This window comes from Linepithema humile, chromosome 4 (genome assembly GCF_040581485.1).
Source record: "Linepithema humile isolate Giens D197 chromosome 4, Lhum_UNIL_v1.0, whole genome shotgun sequence".
NCBI classification, from domain to species: domain Eukaryota; kingdom Metazoa; phylum Arthropoda; class Insecta; order Hymenoptera; family Formicidae; genus Linepithema; species Linepithema humile.
In genome coordinates, this window is record NC_090131.1 from 5,345,882 (window position 1) to 5,363,460 (window position 17,579).

Genomic DNA, 17,579 nt, shown 5'->3' on the forward strand with positions numbered 1-17,579 from the left:
CTTAATCGCGACGGACAACGGTATGAACCAAAAATAATTCTTAATTACCGTTAATTTGCATGATTGTGAACTTTAAAGTAGAAAATGTATTACACTGTCACGAGTGATATTTAGAGTGCAATACGCGGAAAGCACTGCCAGCTCAGCGTGTTCGATTCTCGCTATTCCCTCGAACCGCGGAATCATTTTACGCTCATCGCGTGGCCTCCGATTCGAAAAATATCCGCGGTAGCGCACGACGGTGTATTAAAATACCTCTCGTGCAAGCGAAACTGGGAAAAATCAAAATCACTTCGACAGCCGGACGGAAACCGCGGTCAACCGCGATCACTTTGAATTTCCGAGTCCCGCTCCTCGCGTAGATTGTTTTTGCGCCCCGGCCAAAAGGCAAGAAAAAAAGCATCTAAAACTGCAACGCGAAGAGCTGCAGCACGCGCGTTACCCGCGGCGCTCGGTACGGCCGGGTTTATCTTCCCGGCATTCGTTTCGGACGCGCTTCCGCTCGCACTTTCCCTCCTTCCTCCACCGTTCTCGACGTGTTGTTTTTTCCCGACAAAGGCACTGTTGTTTGCCGCAAAACCGCCCTCGGCGAGATCGGCAAAAAGCGCATGAAATTATTCAATTCTCTCCGGCGGCGTTTAGCGAGCGGGTTAAACGGTTCCGCGCTCGATGCGATATTATTGATGTCGGATTTGCAGAGAGATCGCTCGGAGAGAAGAATAAGTTCTCGTATCAGATTCAGAATACGCTTCGTGAATTCACGCCGCGGGGTTAAGCTGAATTCACGCGGAAATCTTTTTTCGCGCTCTTGCACACACAGAGTGATAGTATTCCGATATTTGTTACAATTTAGAGACTCGTCGTGTCGTTTAATGTACAAACGCGATATAGTCGTGTCCGCTTCAATTTATTCGAGCTATTTTTCAATTTTTGTCACGGCGAACGATCATAAAATTTTGTTCGGATCTCCTTCCTCTCTATCTCGTATTCACGAAGCATCAAGGATCACCCAAAAATACGATGACGCGAAACGTTGAATTTATGGTGTCGTACGTTCACATAACGACGATCGTCTTCGAGCGCGATGCGATCCCCAGTTACCTAATGTACGTGATAGAAATACGGGAGAACGTCCGAAGGGCTCTTGTGGCTGCAGAATAGAAGTGCTGGGGCAGCATATACTGCCCCGAGTACTGACGGCCGTTGTACTTACAACTTGCTTAAGCTAATTGTAAGAGTCGCTTAGGGAATTTGGCTGACATAATAGCGCATTGCAGGGCCGTTTAGTATGGCTTCGATGTCTGAGTTACGCAAATTGATGTAATACGATAATTAATAAAGTGTAGGTGGCATATATGAAAAATATATTCAGAAGAAGCACTAAAGAGAAAAATTATTTTGTTAAAAATCGAGGAATAATGATCTAATACGTTATTTCGTTTTATTTTACTTGATATGATTTAATTAAACATATTGCTTCAAGCTTTATAAAAATTTTAACATTATAATGTAGTATTACAATTGTTATTATGTAATAATAAATATAACGGTTTATGTGTCGACATTTCTAATGGATTCTAGCATGAAAAATAATTTATAGCAAACTAGATTCCAAACATATTATTCATACAAACCGTTCTTCGTCTCAATGAGAGTAATGGACGCTAAAAATATTCAGCGCCAATTTTCATAGAAATAAACAATTGTACAAATAAACGCGTATGCCAAGAAGATATTTTACACGAGATCTCGCGGCTGTACAGTGGCGGGATCAGCTCCCACATGCCGGCTCGCCGTGTAACTTAAATTGTCAAGCTGCGTCCCCGATGTTTCATCGCCGTGGGGACGATTTATATGATCGCGAAATAATCACGGCCGAAATAGCTACGAGCTGCCTAGCGAGCTCGCACTCCGGTATCGCGCTCAATGGCGCAAATTCCCCAGGAGATGTTTTCCTCTCTCCTATTACGAGACCCGCAAATAGTCGCGATTGTTTTCGAGCTCTCCGATCGCGCCAGCTAGGTCCTGACTATTTTTTATCGTTTTATCCCGCTGCGAATGTCGCGTAGGTGTAAGAGAATGTAACAGCGGGCAACAGTGCGCAACAGCGGTTGTATATTGAATATATTCTATATTCTTATGTTTATACGCGACATTCGCAGCATGTGTACATTATGAGCGAACCTTACTTCTCAGTATTAGGATATGGAGGGTAATATGTATGAGAATTTGGAAGATATTGAATATAGGATGACTACTATTGAGAGAATTTTAATAAAAATATAAAAGAGGGAAACAGTGGAGAATATTTTCATTTGAACATTTCAAAGTTGTATAGACTATAAGCTTTCAGCTGTTTTTTTCTTTTATTAAAAAATAATAATCTTTATTTAATTATTTCATTGAAGTTCTTATGGATTTGTTTCTGAATTTAGTTATTTTTATTCATATTTTATCAACATGTTTTATCATTATGTTAAATATTTTATTATTTTTATAGTGAAGAAAATTAATAATTGTTTTTGAAATATATTTATATTACAATTTTATTCCATAAATGTGACATTTTATCTTTATTTTGAGTAATTTTTAATTTACCGCTTTACTCCATTTTATAAATCTAAATGATGGTCTTTTATTTACAAGGAATATTCTAATATTAAACAGCGAGAAAACATTTTAATGTTTCGTTCACTTAAGTGAGATAGCGTATTGCGCGGAGGATGTAGTGTCAGTCTTCATTACTCCGCTTCTGTTTTCTGCGTTACATAACATTCGAGAAGACCGTTCCATATTGAGATACTTTACGTTAAGCGGAGGTAACAAAAGTGGAGGGATTTACCTTATTTCCCATCGCGCTCTTTACATTTATGGTTTTCGCGTGGTTGCGGTTGTCGTTATCGACGGCGCCGGCTAACGAAGATGTAGCTTTCTTCGGGGTGTACTGCGGCTATATGGGTTAACTGCATCGCCGTGCAACGGACGCTGGCTGGTTTACGATGCCGAGTTACATTTGTACGTGACGCGAATCTCTTAATAAAGCACCCGTAAAGCCACGCGTACGAGCCGCCTCTTGCGCGGATACGAGATCTGCGGCTTTCCGCCGGTTAGATCCAGGCCGTGATGTAGATACACATTGGGACAATAACACCACGGAAACGTCATTGGAGCGAATCGGCGGAGCGAATCACGTTCTTGCGTCGCGCGCTCGTTACTCATCATCCGTTTATCGGCGGAAATCGAACGATTTATGCAATCCCTCGTAAAGATCCATTACTTTCGATCGGCATATCACGACGTTTCGCGTCCCCGAATTCGTTATACCGCCGTAAATTTCGACATTCTCTCTTCTGGTGTCGCGCGCGAGACAGCACCGAATTCGGTATTCACGACGCTATTCGCCGAAAATATGAGCGCGTCGCGGTGACGGCGGCATTATCCCCGGAAAAATGTATCGTCGTCCATACGTTTATGTAGAACGCCCTGTGTTTTCCATCGCACGCAGGCATTACTCCGGTACGGGGAGCGATCGGGCGGGACGGGCGCGCGGGGGTGAATTTATGCACCACCTCGTGGCGGCGTAAACAGCGAGCGGATCGATTTATATGCGGCTAAGTAAGTGCATTTTTATGCACCGTTTCACAGCCGAGACTGCCGTCGTAGCCTTGCCGGTTACTTTGCTTAACGAACACACCGCCGCGCGGCGGATACGCTGGTGAAACGGCTCGTACGTGACATCCCGCTTGGACCGAAGAGGCTTATGTTCGGGCTGCATTATGCCTATTTGACCTATATTGTGTGTCATAAATGTGGATAAAAGAGATATATTTGCCGGGAAGAGAGTTCGCGTGATGAATACGGCGAAAAGTATGACAACGCGTCGAGGCTACATATATGCATCTGTAATATATAATGTACTTGTGTAAGATGGTGACACGGATCATGTAATATCTGTGATATAAGAGCCGTCAGGCTGAAAAAATAGCTCTCCGATTCGTTAGCGCCGACGAGCTGTAAATTTCGCGAGTGGAATAAATTGTGCTCACGAGAGGGAGGGAGAGAGAGAGAAAGAGAGAGAGAGCTTTTAAAAGCGCATACGCGGCCGTCCGCAATGACGTCCTCGTACTGTTTAAGCGGAAACACCGATGCTCATCGATAATCAACGAGAGTGCGCGGCGAAATCCGCTTTAGCGTCGCAATGAGCAGATTGTTTGTTGCAAATGCGGAAACCGATTATTAAACAGCGCGCGCAAACAGAAGTTTCCGGGTGTCGCCACCGTTGCTCGATCGGCAGGGGTATAATAAAAACACGATATAGCTGATGCGGCGATCTCGCGTTTTGCTGTTTGCGTGGATCGTGCGACCCTAGTCATTAAGTATGTGCTAATCGGGATGACGTTCGTCTCGTTAAACTCGATTTACGTAACGGCGCGGCTATCAGGACGGAAGTATAAAAGAGCCGTACAGATAATGCGCGGCATGACATTATTATTTACGCTCGAGAGATATTTATGCACACGAATGAGTTATTTCCTATTTTTGTATGAAATATCAATCTCTCGTAGTAGCGACAACTCGTATGTAGGATGAGATAAGGTAAATTACCGATATTTCTATCATGTAGCAATTTTGCGAGACTCTATTCATACGCGGAATTTGACAGGCGATGAATGAAAGATTGTCTCCGAATTTCCTGTATCGCCGAAACACCTTACCCCATTTTATGAATCGTGGGAAACTCCTTAGTCGATAGGAAGGCGAATTTCCGGGATAATATTGGAACGCCTCACACAGGCGAGTAGCAGAGATCGGCATTCGATCAAGACAGCTCGTGGCTGTTTGCATTAGTGGCACGGCGATGCCGCATCCTCGCGTTAACTGCTCTTCGGCATGTCGTCGGTTAATTCGTGCTTACTTAGCGGCGATCCTTGTCACTGCGAACAGCCGCGAATATCCGTTTAATTCACTTTGTTGACCGCAAATCGCCTCTCGTGTCTCAAGAAAGTTCCAGCGTTTGACTGAGTAAAAGATAAATATGCACATGCGATACAAATCTTATTAAACTAACATGCAAAAAATTCAATTACGTGAACAAAAATTTTGCTCGCTTTTACCGTTTAATTTCGGAGATATATTATTTATTCGAAAATTCGACACATCCCGATAAAATAATTTTAAGTCTGTGATATTTTTAAAATATTAGTCTGTGGCATTTAAAAGAAATCGTATTTGTACTGTGATATTGTTACTTTAACTTTTCATTAACGTGTACAAAATTTAATTAGATGTGAAAGCTTGCTTTGCAGTGATTTTTTTATTTTATTTTAAATGTAGGGGATGGTTGGTTCTCGAGGTCACAAATGAAAAATAATGAAATAAAATAATAAATGGTAATAGTCAGAAAATGTATTTAAATTGTAGTTAGAAAACATATTCGATGTAGATATGCGCGATTGATATTTTACTTTAAGATTAACAAGGAAAGCGAGCGGCGCTCTTCAATTCCGCTAGATAAGTCCATCCGGGTTCGCGATTTGCAGAAGACTGTTCAGAAATCGCGAGAATGCCTCCGTTCGTCAGCCGCCGTCATACTTTATCGCCTGAAAACGATTGCCAATGCTTGGACGATTCGGCCGTGTCGTGTTTTCCTTGCTCAACTATTTATTGCCTCGACTGTTCGCAACACCACGAAAACGTAATTTCTTTTTCTCTTATATTATATTATATGTCTACACAAACATATCAAATTTTCGATTCAAATATGCAAAATTTTATGTCATAATTTATGAACAAAATATAATTTAAAAAATCTTTATTTTATTCGTGAAACAGATTTAAATATATTTTCATGAAATTTACTGTCGGAAAATTCCGATTTTTGAGGTAAATTCAGATTTTTCGGTAATCTAAAATAAGTATAATATTAGGAAAAATAAAAAAGCAAAAATTTTGAAATGCCATTTTATTTTTTTAACTTTCTCTTGTATTTCTTGAAGTCATTTCGACTATTCTAACTGCTCGACATAACGAAGATTTTTTTATTAACTTTAGGTTTAGATTTTAATAATAAATTATTTACATTAATTAAGAAGCATGTAGTGCTGGAACTTCCGTAACAGATCGGAACATGCATATCGCCCTTGAGGGTATTCTCCATTCCCAGACGCATCAGACGTAAGTTTGCGAACTTACAACAGCTACGCATCCGCGATCGTCTCGGAAGTTTCGTTAAAGTTTGTTATTAACTTACGGTAAAGGGATCGAGATGCGAAACGTGAGGAACTTACTTTAGCCTGTCGCCGACGTGAAAAACTGCACCGCTATCGTATCGTCCGACAATCTCATTTTGTAAATGCGACAATATACTTTTCCACGTGGCATCGGCGAATTATCCACATTCACATCGATCTGTTCGGATGACGTACATGATTTAAATAATTAGATCACGACTACAGTATGCCACACGGGATATACCCTATATAAGCGCGGCTTTTGTGAAAATTCAGTTGGTGCACGTGGCGCGTGACACACCGGCGAAAGCCAATAGAGTAGCACGTAACATCGTCCGGTCACTGCTGGCCAAGCCAAAATTACGTTCTTGCTTTGCTCGTGCCACGCTCTACAGTATCCGCATGTCGAATAATTAACACGACACGGGGAGAGAGTGAGAGGGCGAGAGAGAGGGACGACGGAACCAAGCCGATACATTCGGGAATTGTCTGAAATATTCAGACTTGGTTTTGCGGCGCGCACTAGTGGTATCCAGTTGCTGAAATTACTTCTTGCTGTAATCCCAAGATACTTTCCGTTATATTCACAACGAAAAATAGGACAGTGGGTTACGGGAACTGAAGAATAAGAATCGGAGGATCGATCGTCGAAAGTTAAAAATGCAATCTGACAAATTTCTCAGTTTGAAAACATCATAATTTTTCGAAGATATATTTTTATTGCGTTTGCAGGATTTTTCGTGTTTATACAGAATACACTGAATAGTATTGATAATGTTCCTTTAAAGTAAATTTCCTTCATTTTCTTTCCTCGCTTGCGAGAAGCATCATTTATTTATGCCGCCCCGATACTCGCGCTCGTATTGTTTGCTCTTCCTCTGCAGGAAACATTAGAAACAAAAAAAAAAAGGGAGAAGCAAACAAAGACGACGTGGTGCAAGCACCGTGGGAAGGGTGGAGGGTGCAGCGAAAACTACAGAATAAAGTTTAGTTTCTTCTCATTCTTTTGTGAGTCTTGAGTAGCTTTTCTCTCACGCGTTTCCTCACCACTCGACTTTAAAACGGAGACGAGGCGGCTCGAATTATCTCGTTTTCCGTAAGAGTCGTTAATCCACGTAATGCGGCGTGAAGATCAACGATATTGCGAGGTCGTGGATGCAGATTCCTAATTAATGCTCGCAGATTCTCGCGATTTTCCACGGCGCGGTTTTACTTCTCGTCGTAATTTGAGCGATAGAAATGGGATCTCGCAGTAAAGTCTCCAGAGATTTTGCCGCGGCGTCGGCGTTTATGGGGCATTACGGTTTTCGCAGCGGAATATCCGTCCTATCGCGTTTCCGTATCGCCATTCGGGCGAGCCCATTCGCCTACTGTATCTCCTTCATTCATCTTTTACAGTCGATTATTTCGCTCCCACTGTTCCGTTATGTTAATGCGCTCTCAATTTAATTATCTATGCAGTTATCTATCCCGCGCTTACACCGTCAGGCTTGATACCTCATATTTCGCTGCTTTACATGCGCGACGATGTCCCAGTTTCTCTGGACCGACCCGGTATTAGCGCGAGGATATATCGTCGCATGTTGAACAAAAACCGTTCCTGTCGATGCTGTTTGTTGGCGTTTGCCTTTGTTCCGCGATAATATTTTATATAAACGCCGTCGAGAAGCTCTCTCTCTCTCTCTCTCTCTCTCTTTGTGGAAGCGAGCATTTTATATTTTTACCGCGTTTAAAAAAATTTTTTAATAAAACCAGAACGAAAACAGGGCGGATCGCGAGATCATCTGTCACCCTGTCACGGATTCATCTACGTGGGTCACCTATGCAAAATTTAATATCCGCACTGCAGCTTTTATTATAACGCGATACGAATCTTAAACATAATGTAACACATCGGTGCCTGCCACAATCTTTAATTGAATCCCACGCCTTTCAAACGCGAACCAAGTGCAAAGCTGGCATGTATGTGAATCGTTGTTTTACTTCATTACCGCAACGGACGGGCGAACTGTGCGCGGCGCATAGTTGGAGAACAACTTTATTGGTGTTGCATCCCTGCAACGAACGGTATCGGAAAATGTTGCGAAAGCAGCGCAACGTAACGTACTGCAAAGCGGTGAATAATAAAAATAGTTGATAGTCATAAGCTATGATGTTATGCCGCGGTGCGCGCGTGCGCGCGCGTGCACACATATCCAGACCTCCGATAGTTTCCGCCGGACGGCTGGAAAACTAAGTTGCTGAGTTGCAGCTGTGTTTATGGACCTTCATTTATCGTCGTGTATAACAGTTTACCGCTCTCCAGCGTGTCACATTTTTTTCCCGTCACGTTTTACGTTCCATTTTTTACGCTTCTCTCTAAATTCCGCTGTCCCTTATCTCGGCTTCTTGCACTATTTATTATTGCTGGAGACTCTTGAGTTTTGGAAGATACTCTTAAATTCTTATAATAATTATAACATGACTGTGTGATAAATAGGCGAAATGAAGAATAAATGTAGAAATAAATGGATTTTTTCATGTTCACTTTTATAAACAAAATGGTGATAAATATTTGCCACAGCGGTAATTATGTATGCGCGATTGTTAATTGCCATTGAAGTACGCTTTTTCAATTGAGATAATGGGAGACAATATCGGAAAATAACGAACCGCGGGCGATACCGCGTCAAAGTAACTCCGTTCAATTCGGGTTCTGGTCGCTAATAGTTCTCGCTTTCGAGAACTTGAAGTTTCTCAACGTTTCCCCGCCTCGTCCCGCATCCTGCACTACACGAGAGCGTAATTTCACTTTGAAACGTTCGCAAACAAGTTTACCGAGTCTCAAGGGTCGCTAATGTCTATATATTCGACGCAAGATGCGCTTTAATCGCGCTATATTAATCGTGCGCCTGGTAATTTCGTCTCTTTCTGAATGTCGTCTTTTATCTCGCATAATTCAATGCCCCGAAAGAGTATTGCGCGTGGCGCCACGTAAATCGCGGCGTAGAAAACTTTCCCTTAGGTAATTAGTTCCCCCTTAGCTTCCTTTGAGAGATTCCCCTTAGCTTCCCATCTGATTTGGATCTACTTTTGATTTCAGTATGCGGCGATATTCACGGACAGTTCTACGACCTGATGAAATTATTCGAAGTGGGCGGTCCACCTTCCTCGACCAAGTATCTCTTCCTCGGCGATTACGTTGACAGGGGTTATTTCAGTATCGAGGTAAGTACATAAAAAAAGAAGAGTGAGAATAAAAATTCCGCTCTTAACCATTAAATCATCACGTGAAATGTGAAATCGGAGCAATCGAGAGTTAATTATGTTTGCGTACGTAGTTGAATTTGCGCAAATAAGTGAAAATTTACTCTTAGTCTGACAAGTGAGAAAATCGTATAAAAAAACAATTTACACATCTCGAAAATTATGCGAGAATATTCGATTATTGGATTCTGTAATTAGCGCGTGTTCCCGTTAATTAGTCATGAAATTATTGACTTGCGCCCATTTATCCGGAGCGGCGAAGGCGCGAGAGCGTTAATCCTGTGAGGAAGGTTTGCTTTGATGCCACATGACTGTCGTAAATGTCGTGACATTAAAATCGCAATTTAATAGCGTATAAGCTTCTTGGAAAATTTCTGACTTTTAGAGGCGAGCCGTTAATTGTAAGCGATATCGCACCGCTATCGATCGCAGCACTTCGCTTCACTCAACATACCTTTTCTCGGTAATTGCGAAAAATGTAATTTCGGAAGATATAATTTTTTATGCAAGTCAATCAACAATATTAGTCAGAGGATAGAACCATTCTGCTTTTTTTCACTCTCTTTGCTGCGTTCTGAATCTCATTTTGAAGTTCGATTTTTGCACCAAACATTTTTTTATTTAAATATAACTCTCGCTATCCGTTGCTATCCAGCTTTAGATTTTCTCCAGTAAAGGAATCTGTATTTTGAGCAGAGAGCGCAATAGTCAAGAAAGGAAGAGACGAGACGTATACACATAGAATGCATTTGTTACTCGGAGTCTTGGGCGTTCGTTCTTGAATGTCATTTCGAAGTCATGCAGGAATAATCAACTTCGATCCGACACGAGCGGTCTATTTTGCGAGATAAAATTTCGTCACGGGCGAGTACGTTTCATGTCGAGTATAATGCAATATTCCGCCACTGGGACAAGAAAATGCGCGAGAGGAACTCGAAGTAGCGAGCTTCTTCGCATCTCGAGTGGGTGCTTCTCGAGGCAGTTTTGCGTCGGTAAGGCAACGAACAATTTCGTGTCGCGAATTCCGTAACCGGAAGACGGCGGAAAAACTGCGAAGTTTTAGTTTGCGATGTAACGTCCCAAAGAGAGAGTGCGCACGAATAAGTCTCACGTCTGTCGCAATACGCGCGGTGCAAAGCAGTTTCTAAACTGTAGGGACGTTTCTAGGTAACGGCAGCTTAATCGAGGCACGCTCCACGTTGGATATTTCGCGTGCAATTCAAACGGAATACGCGGAGCCGCGCGTATTTCAGCATGATCGTTCTAAACCGCGCGCACGCGATACACAAGATGAAATTTCGCAGCAACGGCGCGTACCAGACATTTCGAAGGATACAATTTCGAAGCTTTATTTTTGAAGAAAGTCGACACGGTCGACTTGCTACAAGCTCGATATCGACTGTAAAGTTCCTGAATATTTTAAAGAGTTTATATACTTTTCTTATAATTTGTTTGTCCGCCCAGCGCTTCTTAAATATTTTCCGTTCATTCTAACTTGCTCGGACAATTAAGAGCAATCTGAAAGTAACGTTTAATTATTTGTAGCTCCGTTTGATTTATTCCCGACGACAGCGTGTGTCCGTGAAATATGATTTCTGGCTCGCAGCGAAGGAAGCTTTACACAGCAATTTCCGCCGAGTGCAAAAATTTATGGAAGGAACAGGGGGACAATCCAATATTGTATATGGCATTACACATGACGCGGCACGTATCAGGGTTTAAATATATTTCTCGCGAAGTACGTCTTACAAGACATACAGCAAGCGGGAAGATGGCTCCTTTTAAGAAAATCTCCTGATGTATTCCGCGGTTGCCGTTATTCAGATCGGGATGCGTCTTCGTGGATTCTGAATAATGCAAGACGCGCGAGCGTGGCGTGTCGTCGCTGCGCGCACGTATGCCGTCAGATTTATAACGGCGGTCCAAAGCCGTACGCGAATCGCTGTTTCCAATCAAACTGATGGACCGAATGGAATCTTTTAGCAGTCCTTTAAGATCGATCGATATACTCGTGGGCGGGCATAAAGTAATATCGCAGAGGAAGATCTTATTTAAAATGATTCTCCTCTCATTCGGATAATTACGTCAAGTTGAAAATTCTCATTATCGCTAGTATCAATTACGCTAATTACCTTATTGCATTTATTGTATTTCCCTTTACTCTCATTAATCTCCGACGCCGGCGAAATGCCATCGCCATCTCTGAGAGACCGTTCACTCGTCGAACCATGCGATTTCTATTTCCCGGCTCGAGAAATTAACGTGGAATTTCTCCGGGCGAATGAACGCGGGCGGCGCCCCCCCCCCCTCCCCGCCTCCCTCCCTTATGGGGGATAATTTCGCTGGTGCGCGCGAGTGGACGCGGGCTCGATCGTATTTACGATTCTCGGTACTGCGACGTGGGTGGCCCCGATCTATCCACGAGAGACACGGAGCGGAGCGCGGTTGCTCTCTCTTCTTATTTTACGACACAATGCTCGGGAGGAGAGGCGGCGGCGGCGGCGGCGGTGGTGGCTCTCTCGCAGAGAAAATAGACCGCCCCTCCGAGGTCCTCTCCCCTTTCGACCCTCTCTCCTCCCGGTGGTAAATGACATTATAAATCGGTCGGAGCCGCGCGTGTATGCTCCCGTATGAAAAGGGTTTGCGTCGCACGGCTGCTCTCACTCGAAAGATGCTCGATCCTTCAAGGATGCTCCGCTCGATGGCTCGCACGGAGAAAGGAGTTTGTCCCGCGTTTTAAGAGAGTATATCCTCGGAGCGTAGATACGTGATGCAAATACCGACGGTGTGTACACGTATGTCTTGCGTGCATACATCTGTGTGTGTGTGTGTGTGTGTGTGTGTGTGTGTGTGTGTACGTGTGTTTGTTGCGTGTACATACAGTAGCAGCGCGTCGAATCTCCGTGAGATCGATACTCCCTATCTGCAATATGCTCCGATAGTTTCTCCGCCGGAGGATCCAGAAGGCTTTTCTCCGACGGCGACATGTTCGTCGGAAAGTTTCGCTCCTGATCATCTCGCGGAGAGCCTGCGTGAGGCAGCGGAAGGGAGAGCATATGAAGAGGATTGCAGGGCTTAAAGAAGAGAACGAGAACAGCGCCCACGTTCGCCATGATCGTTCATTTGAAAATCTTATTCCGCCTTCTCTCGAAAATCACATTCTCGCTACGGAGAAAGAGAGGAGAAGCTCCCTGCGAATTCTCTCGAGTAATTTCACGCGCTTGTAAGACGACATTTATACAGTTGGAGGGAGCGAATGTGAAACTAGGTGAACTCTCGCGCGACTACGGGGTTTGATAATTAAGTTGGATATGTTTTTCGTCTCTGTCTTTCTCTCTCCGCATACTTTTCCATTATTTTATGTACTTCTTGCTCCTGCGTGTAAACAATGTGCTCGGTAATGGTTTATTTAATAAGATGTCTCCTCGCTGCGTCGACAAGTGATATCTGAAAAGAACGAAGGAATTAATATGAAAATTCCTGGAAGAAATATCCGGGAAATTATGAAAACGTTGAAAAATATTTACTAAGAGAAAAACGTTGGCGCGTGTGGCTGTTTCTAAGTAATGCGGGCGCTCCCGTTGAGTCGGTAAAAGTTTTAGTCGACATTTTGACTGATATTTCAATTAAAGAGTACTTCAACAAAAGCGCCCCGCTGAAAGTAACGCACAAAAGAATTCCACTTTAAAAAGGGATCATGTTGAATCTGCCGAATGAGCCGCATCTGAATTGAAACAAAATTAAAAATTCGCGTTGGGATTTCATTATCGGGCCAATTATCGGAACACGCCGTGCGATACCATTATAAGGAGGAAATGATGTCCGATCGCGGAAAACACACGATGCTCACACAATAACGCGCATACTCACGAACCGTGACAGAATCTGAAGGCCGATACGACGGCCGAGTGCGTTATTTCGTTACAATGCCAATGAAGGCCCTCGCGTGTAATTATAGCGACGGCAAGGCGAGAGCTGAGCGAGAGCGCCGAGCAATCGCTCCGTTGACTTCGCAAAGGGACGATAGAGAAAGGGCCGCGCGGGACGCGGGACGGCACGTCGGTAGACAGTCGATCGGGTCAGCGGGGAGAAAATAATTGACCTCGAAGTCTAAGAAAAAAAATTGCCGTCGTGGCTTTTATGGCCAGGGCAGGTACAAGGATTTATCCCGCGGTGCGAAAATCGAAAAAACTCGTATCGGGGTAGACGGCGTGTGACGTGCTAGCGTCATCACGGCGCAATCCGCTGGGACGCGCGACAGAGCGGGAGATAAATATCCTATATATCCGAACGTGTGACATTTCTTTCCCTCTAAGCCGCGGCGCGATATCGGTAGTTCCATGGTATTGATTCGATACACAAAGGTTAAACGTTCCGATCCAGCGGTTTCAATCGCAATCACATTTGTCTCATCTTACGTAAGGCTGTATTATCGGAATATTTTTCCAACTTTCTCTCGGAACTTACATCTGTAAAGTTCGCAATTGTAAAGGAACGGCAAGTTTTCTCGTTTTGCTTTGTTGAGCAAGCATCGATTTTAGAAAGAACAATATTTTATTGTTCTGTATTTTATTCTTAAAAAAAGATACACGCGTACAAAGTATCTCGCGAATCAACTGTATTTTTTTTTTTTTTTTACGAATTCTCTGATCAATTTTGAATCTTTGAATTAGTTTTTTAGAGTTCTTTAAGAGCAGATTATTTAATAAATTCAGAAACAAATTTTCTACGGCGGAGAAAATTGTTGATAAACACGTGGAAGCTGTAAATGCTTTAATCCGCATTGTTCGTGCACAATTGAGCAGTTTAAAACCGCAACACCCGTGATTATTAAACAGCCGCGGACGACGAGTACGGGACACATGTTGGCCGCGTAAAAGACCTGATGAGATTTCCCATCCACATTTTTCCGAAACCGTGTGCAGCTAATGGAGTCGTCATTACAGCCGCCACATTCGCGAGCGAGCTAATTAGGGCAGACGCGAAATTCATGCGAAATGCGCCGTTCGTGAGCAATGGCCGTTGCCAATTTAATGCGGGTCAGTGGTCCGTGTGCTACAACAAATAATATTAATTAGTGATGCATTCGCACGTAACGCGCGCCGGCAACAGCCGATTCCCAGCAGTTCGGTCGCTCTAGCGTGAGAGATTCGGGTTTCGATGCGTTCACATTTCGATCATGATCGACAGACGTGCCGTAGACAACGAGAATGTTTTTCCGCTTTTGTAATTTCACATAATTTATTCATTGTTATTATTTTTGTCCGAAAATGTCGCTAAATATTTGCCGAGTAATTTATATTCTACATCCTTTGGTAGATAGAAAACGCAGTTAACCTCGTGCACTCACACAACGCGTTTTCATCACGTACACGAAACGCAAGCCAAATGCAACTCGCGGTTTTCGCCACCCGATTCATTTTCGCGGGATGACAAGACCGACGGAGAGGCCGCGCGTTGCGAGACCGTCTGGCTGCGATTTTCCGTTGCCAAAACGTTTCACCTTTATCATTGCGTTTCACGCGGATTATTAATGGTTTCGTTGTTTGCCGCGGTTCCGCCGTTCGTCGATGCGCCGATTAATAGCGCGTTAAATTACAGACGGTGCCTCGTGAGGTCCGAATGCATCCCGAGGATTCAATCCGCCGGCGCTCGAATTCATGCCGATGCACACAAGTTCTGCAATTAAAGTGAAGCGGAACGCCGGCCGAATCGAGATCTTCGGAGCGATCGAAACCGCGCGACGGAGACGAGTGGATTGTTTCGATTTAATTAAAGGATCTCGATATTGTCGACGCGGCGCAATCGCAATCTAGTTCGAGTGCCTCTGTCTTTGACAATTTATTCCCGTTTCCCTTTGCAGAACTATTCTTTATCGTTTAAGCCGACGTTACACTTGTTGAGCGTACTAATTGCCCGTTAAGTGTTTGCGCGGCGTTTTGATTTATTAACAGGCTGTCGTTATCAATAATTTAATTTCCGGTTATTATGAACACTCTTCAAATTTTATTTCAAGATATATCACTTTGTCCGTACTTAATGATTATAAAATAGCGCTGGCATTATAATTATGCGAACTATCTTCTAACGTTTACGTTTTTGTTTCAGTGCGTATTGTACCTGTGGGCGCTGAAACTGTGCCATCCGACCACACTCTTCCTCCTCAGAGGTAACCACGAGTGCCGTCATCTCACGGAATACTTCACATTTAAGCAGGAATGTAAGTAATTCATATAGCTCTCTCTGAAATTCATAATTCAGATAATGTATCTAAGCAAGCGGCGAGTATCTTTTGCGAAAACCAAAAAAATTTGTTTTCTCGCCTTCAAAAATTTACATGTGAAGACTACCCTCTGATCTCGTGATGTTCTAAAGTTGTGATGTATATTCCCGTGTGGCAGAATTTTTTATTCACTGAGGGTCGCGCGAGCTTTTTAGCAGCGCTTGCTTTGTTTCGCGCTGTAATAAGAAATTATTTCCTGTTTAATAATTCGCGACCCGAATTAAGTTCTCCGTCTCGTTAGTTACGGCAGCGTTGCCTCGTAAGGTGGATTAGCGCTGCGGCGAAATTTATGCGTCTAATCTGTATCGCGTGATCACATACGTACACGCCATAATTACAGGGTCTAAGTAACAAGAAGCAGTTTTCAGGAAAGAACCGAAAGCTAAGTGAATGTTAGTATTTATCGTGCTACAAATTTCACCTTAAAGACGCACGCGTTCATAATAAAAAATATGCAAAAATTACTCGTAGATTTTTATGTTAATATTTATTAATATTTTTATATTTTATGAAAATATCAAATATTAAAACTTTCCTTGAAACTTGATAAAAAAATACGTTATCTATTTATGGGACATAATAATACTAACATTAGAGATAAAATTGCAATAATGATGGATGACAAGCCTCGCCTGATCGAGTGGTGATAACACGAGCTGTAATATCGATCTTGTGACCCGCACGTCTCTTTAGTCCTTCGGCCACGTGAATTACATGTCGAATAAGTTAAGTTACGAGATCGTAAAACGCCGGATATCGTGGCGCGTTGTGTTTGCCCGGAGATCAAACTCACGGAGAATATTCTGGTCCGTTCTCGCATGCTCATTTGAATTCAAGTTTGTTAACAATCTCGCGCGCGGACTTTGAGATTACATTAATCGCGCGAGTCCAATAAAACACGCTCGCCACGTTGCGCAATTCATGGGTACGGGGATCTAAATTTACAGCGCGTTTAATATCAAATGCAGCTGTCCGACCTGCATTCTGCCGCTCGTGCGGAATATGCATTGCACATTAGGCAAATGAGATTCAGCGGTGAAAAAAGTCGAATGATCGCATTTAGTCGAAACGCATACGCGATCGCGACGGCGTCGGAGGAATCCGCGCCGAAGGCACTCTGGCGGTCTGTCGACTCGCGCACGTCTCCGGTGCATTCGCGACGCTTAATTTCGATTTCACGTCTTAAATCCCGACGCTGTAAGCTGTACATGAGCATCGGCGTTTGCATCATCCGCGAGAAACCGCGCCATATATCACGTTCGTTCCCGTCACCGGTCGTAAATGCGTTGCCGTCGCTCGTATCGTAAACGTTATAACGACGCGGCGGGGGAACCGCGGAGGGAGGAGAGAGGGCGTCTCGCAAATACTCGCAGACTGACCTAGTATCGGACAATTTTCCGCGATCGATACACTTTTCCGCGAGACGCCGGCTTCTGCTGCGCGAGCTCTCGAGTTATTGCGCCTTGCGTTTGAGCGATGCACTAACATCTTGATGACGGATTTATCGAGATGAAAATTTCCGAGGATTCTTCGGGATTTTCATCTAATTCGACTGATGGACTAATTAATTGCAGAGCAGAATTTATTTCCAGACAAACAGCCAGTGTTAGTCTCTAAAAGAGACTAAGAAACAATTTGCATTTTTTTTTTGTTTTACTTAGTCTGCGTTTTTTCTCTTCCCATATTTTCCGAGTAATGGTTTGATCGCAGTTTGATTACAACCGCTAGACATAAATCTGTCTGACGCGCTTAAATACGCTTTAAGAATGTTTTATGTGTTATTAAGCATTTTATGTTGCCTCATTGTATTTTACTGGCAT

General features: G+C 43.3%; 1 protein-coding gene across 8 annotated transcripts in view; it reads left to right on the top strand.

Annotated features, from left to right (window-relative positions):
* The window catches only part of LOC105671886 (serine/threonine-protein phosphatase 2B catalytic subunit 2), a 118,058-nt gene that overhangs the window by 55,853 nt on the left and 44,626 nt on the right, over nt 1-17,579 (top strand). For all 8 annotated transcript variants that reach the window (XM_012366407.2, XM_012366408.2, XM_012366401.2 and 5 more), the window contains 2 exons: nt 9,313-9,437; nt 15,585-15,696. In XM_012366407.2, coding sequence (XP_012221830.1) covers nt 9,313-9,437; nt 15,585-15,696 — 237 coding nt within the window. The remainder of the gene's footprint in view (nt 1-9,312; nt 9,438-15,584; nt 15,697-17,579) is intronic.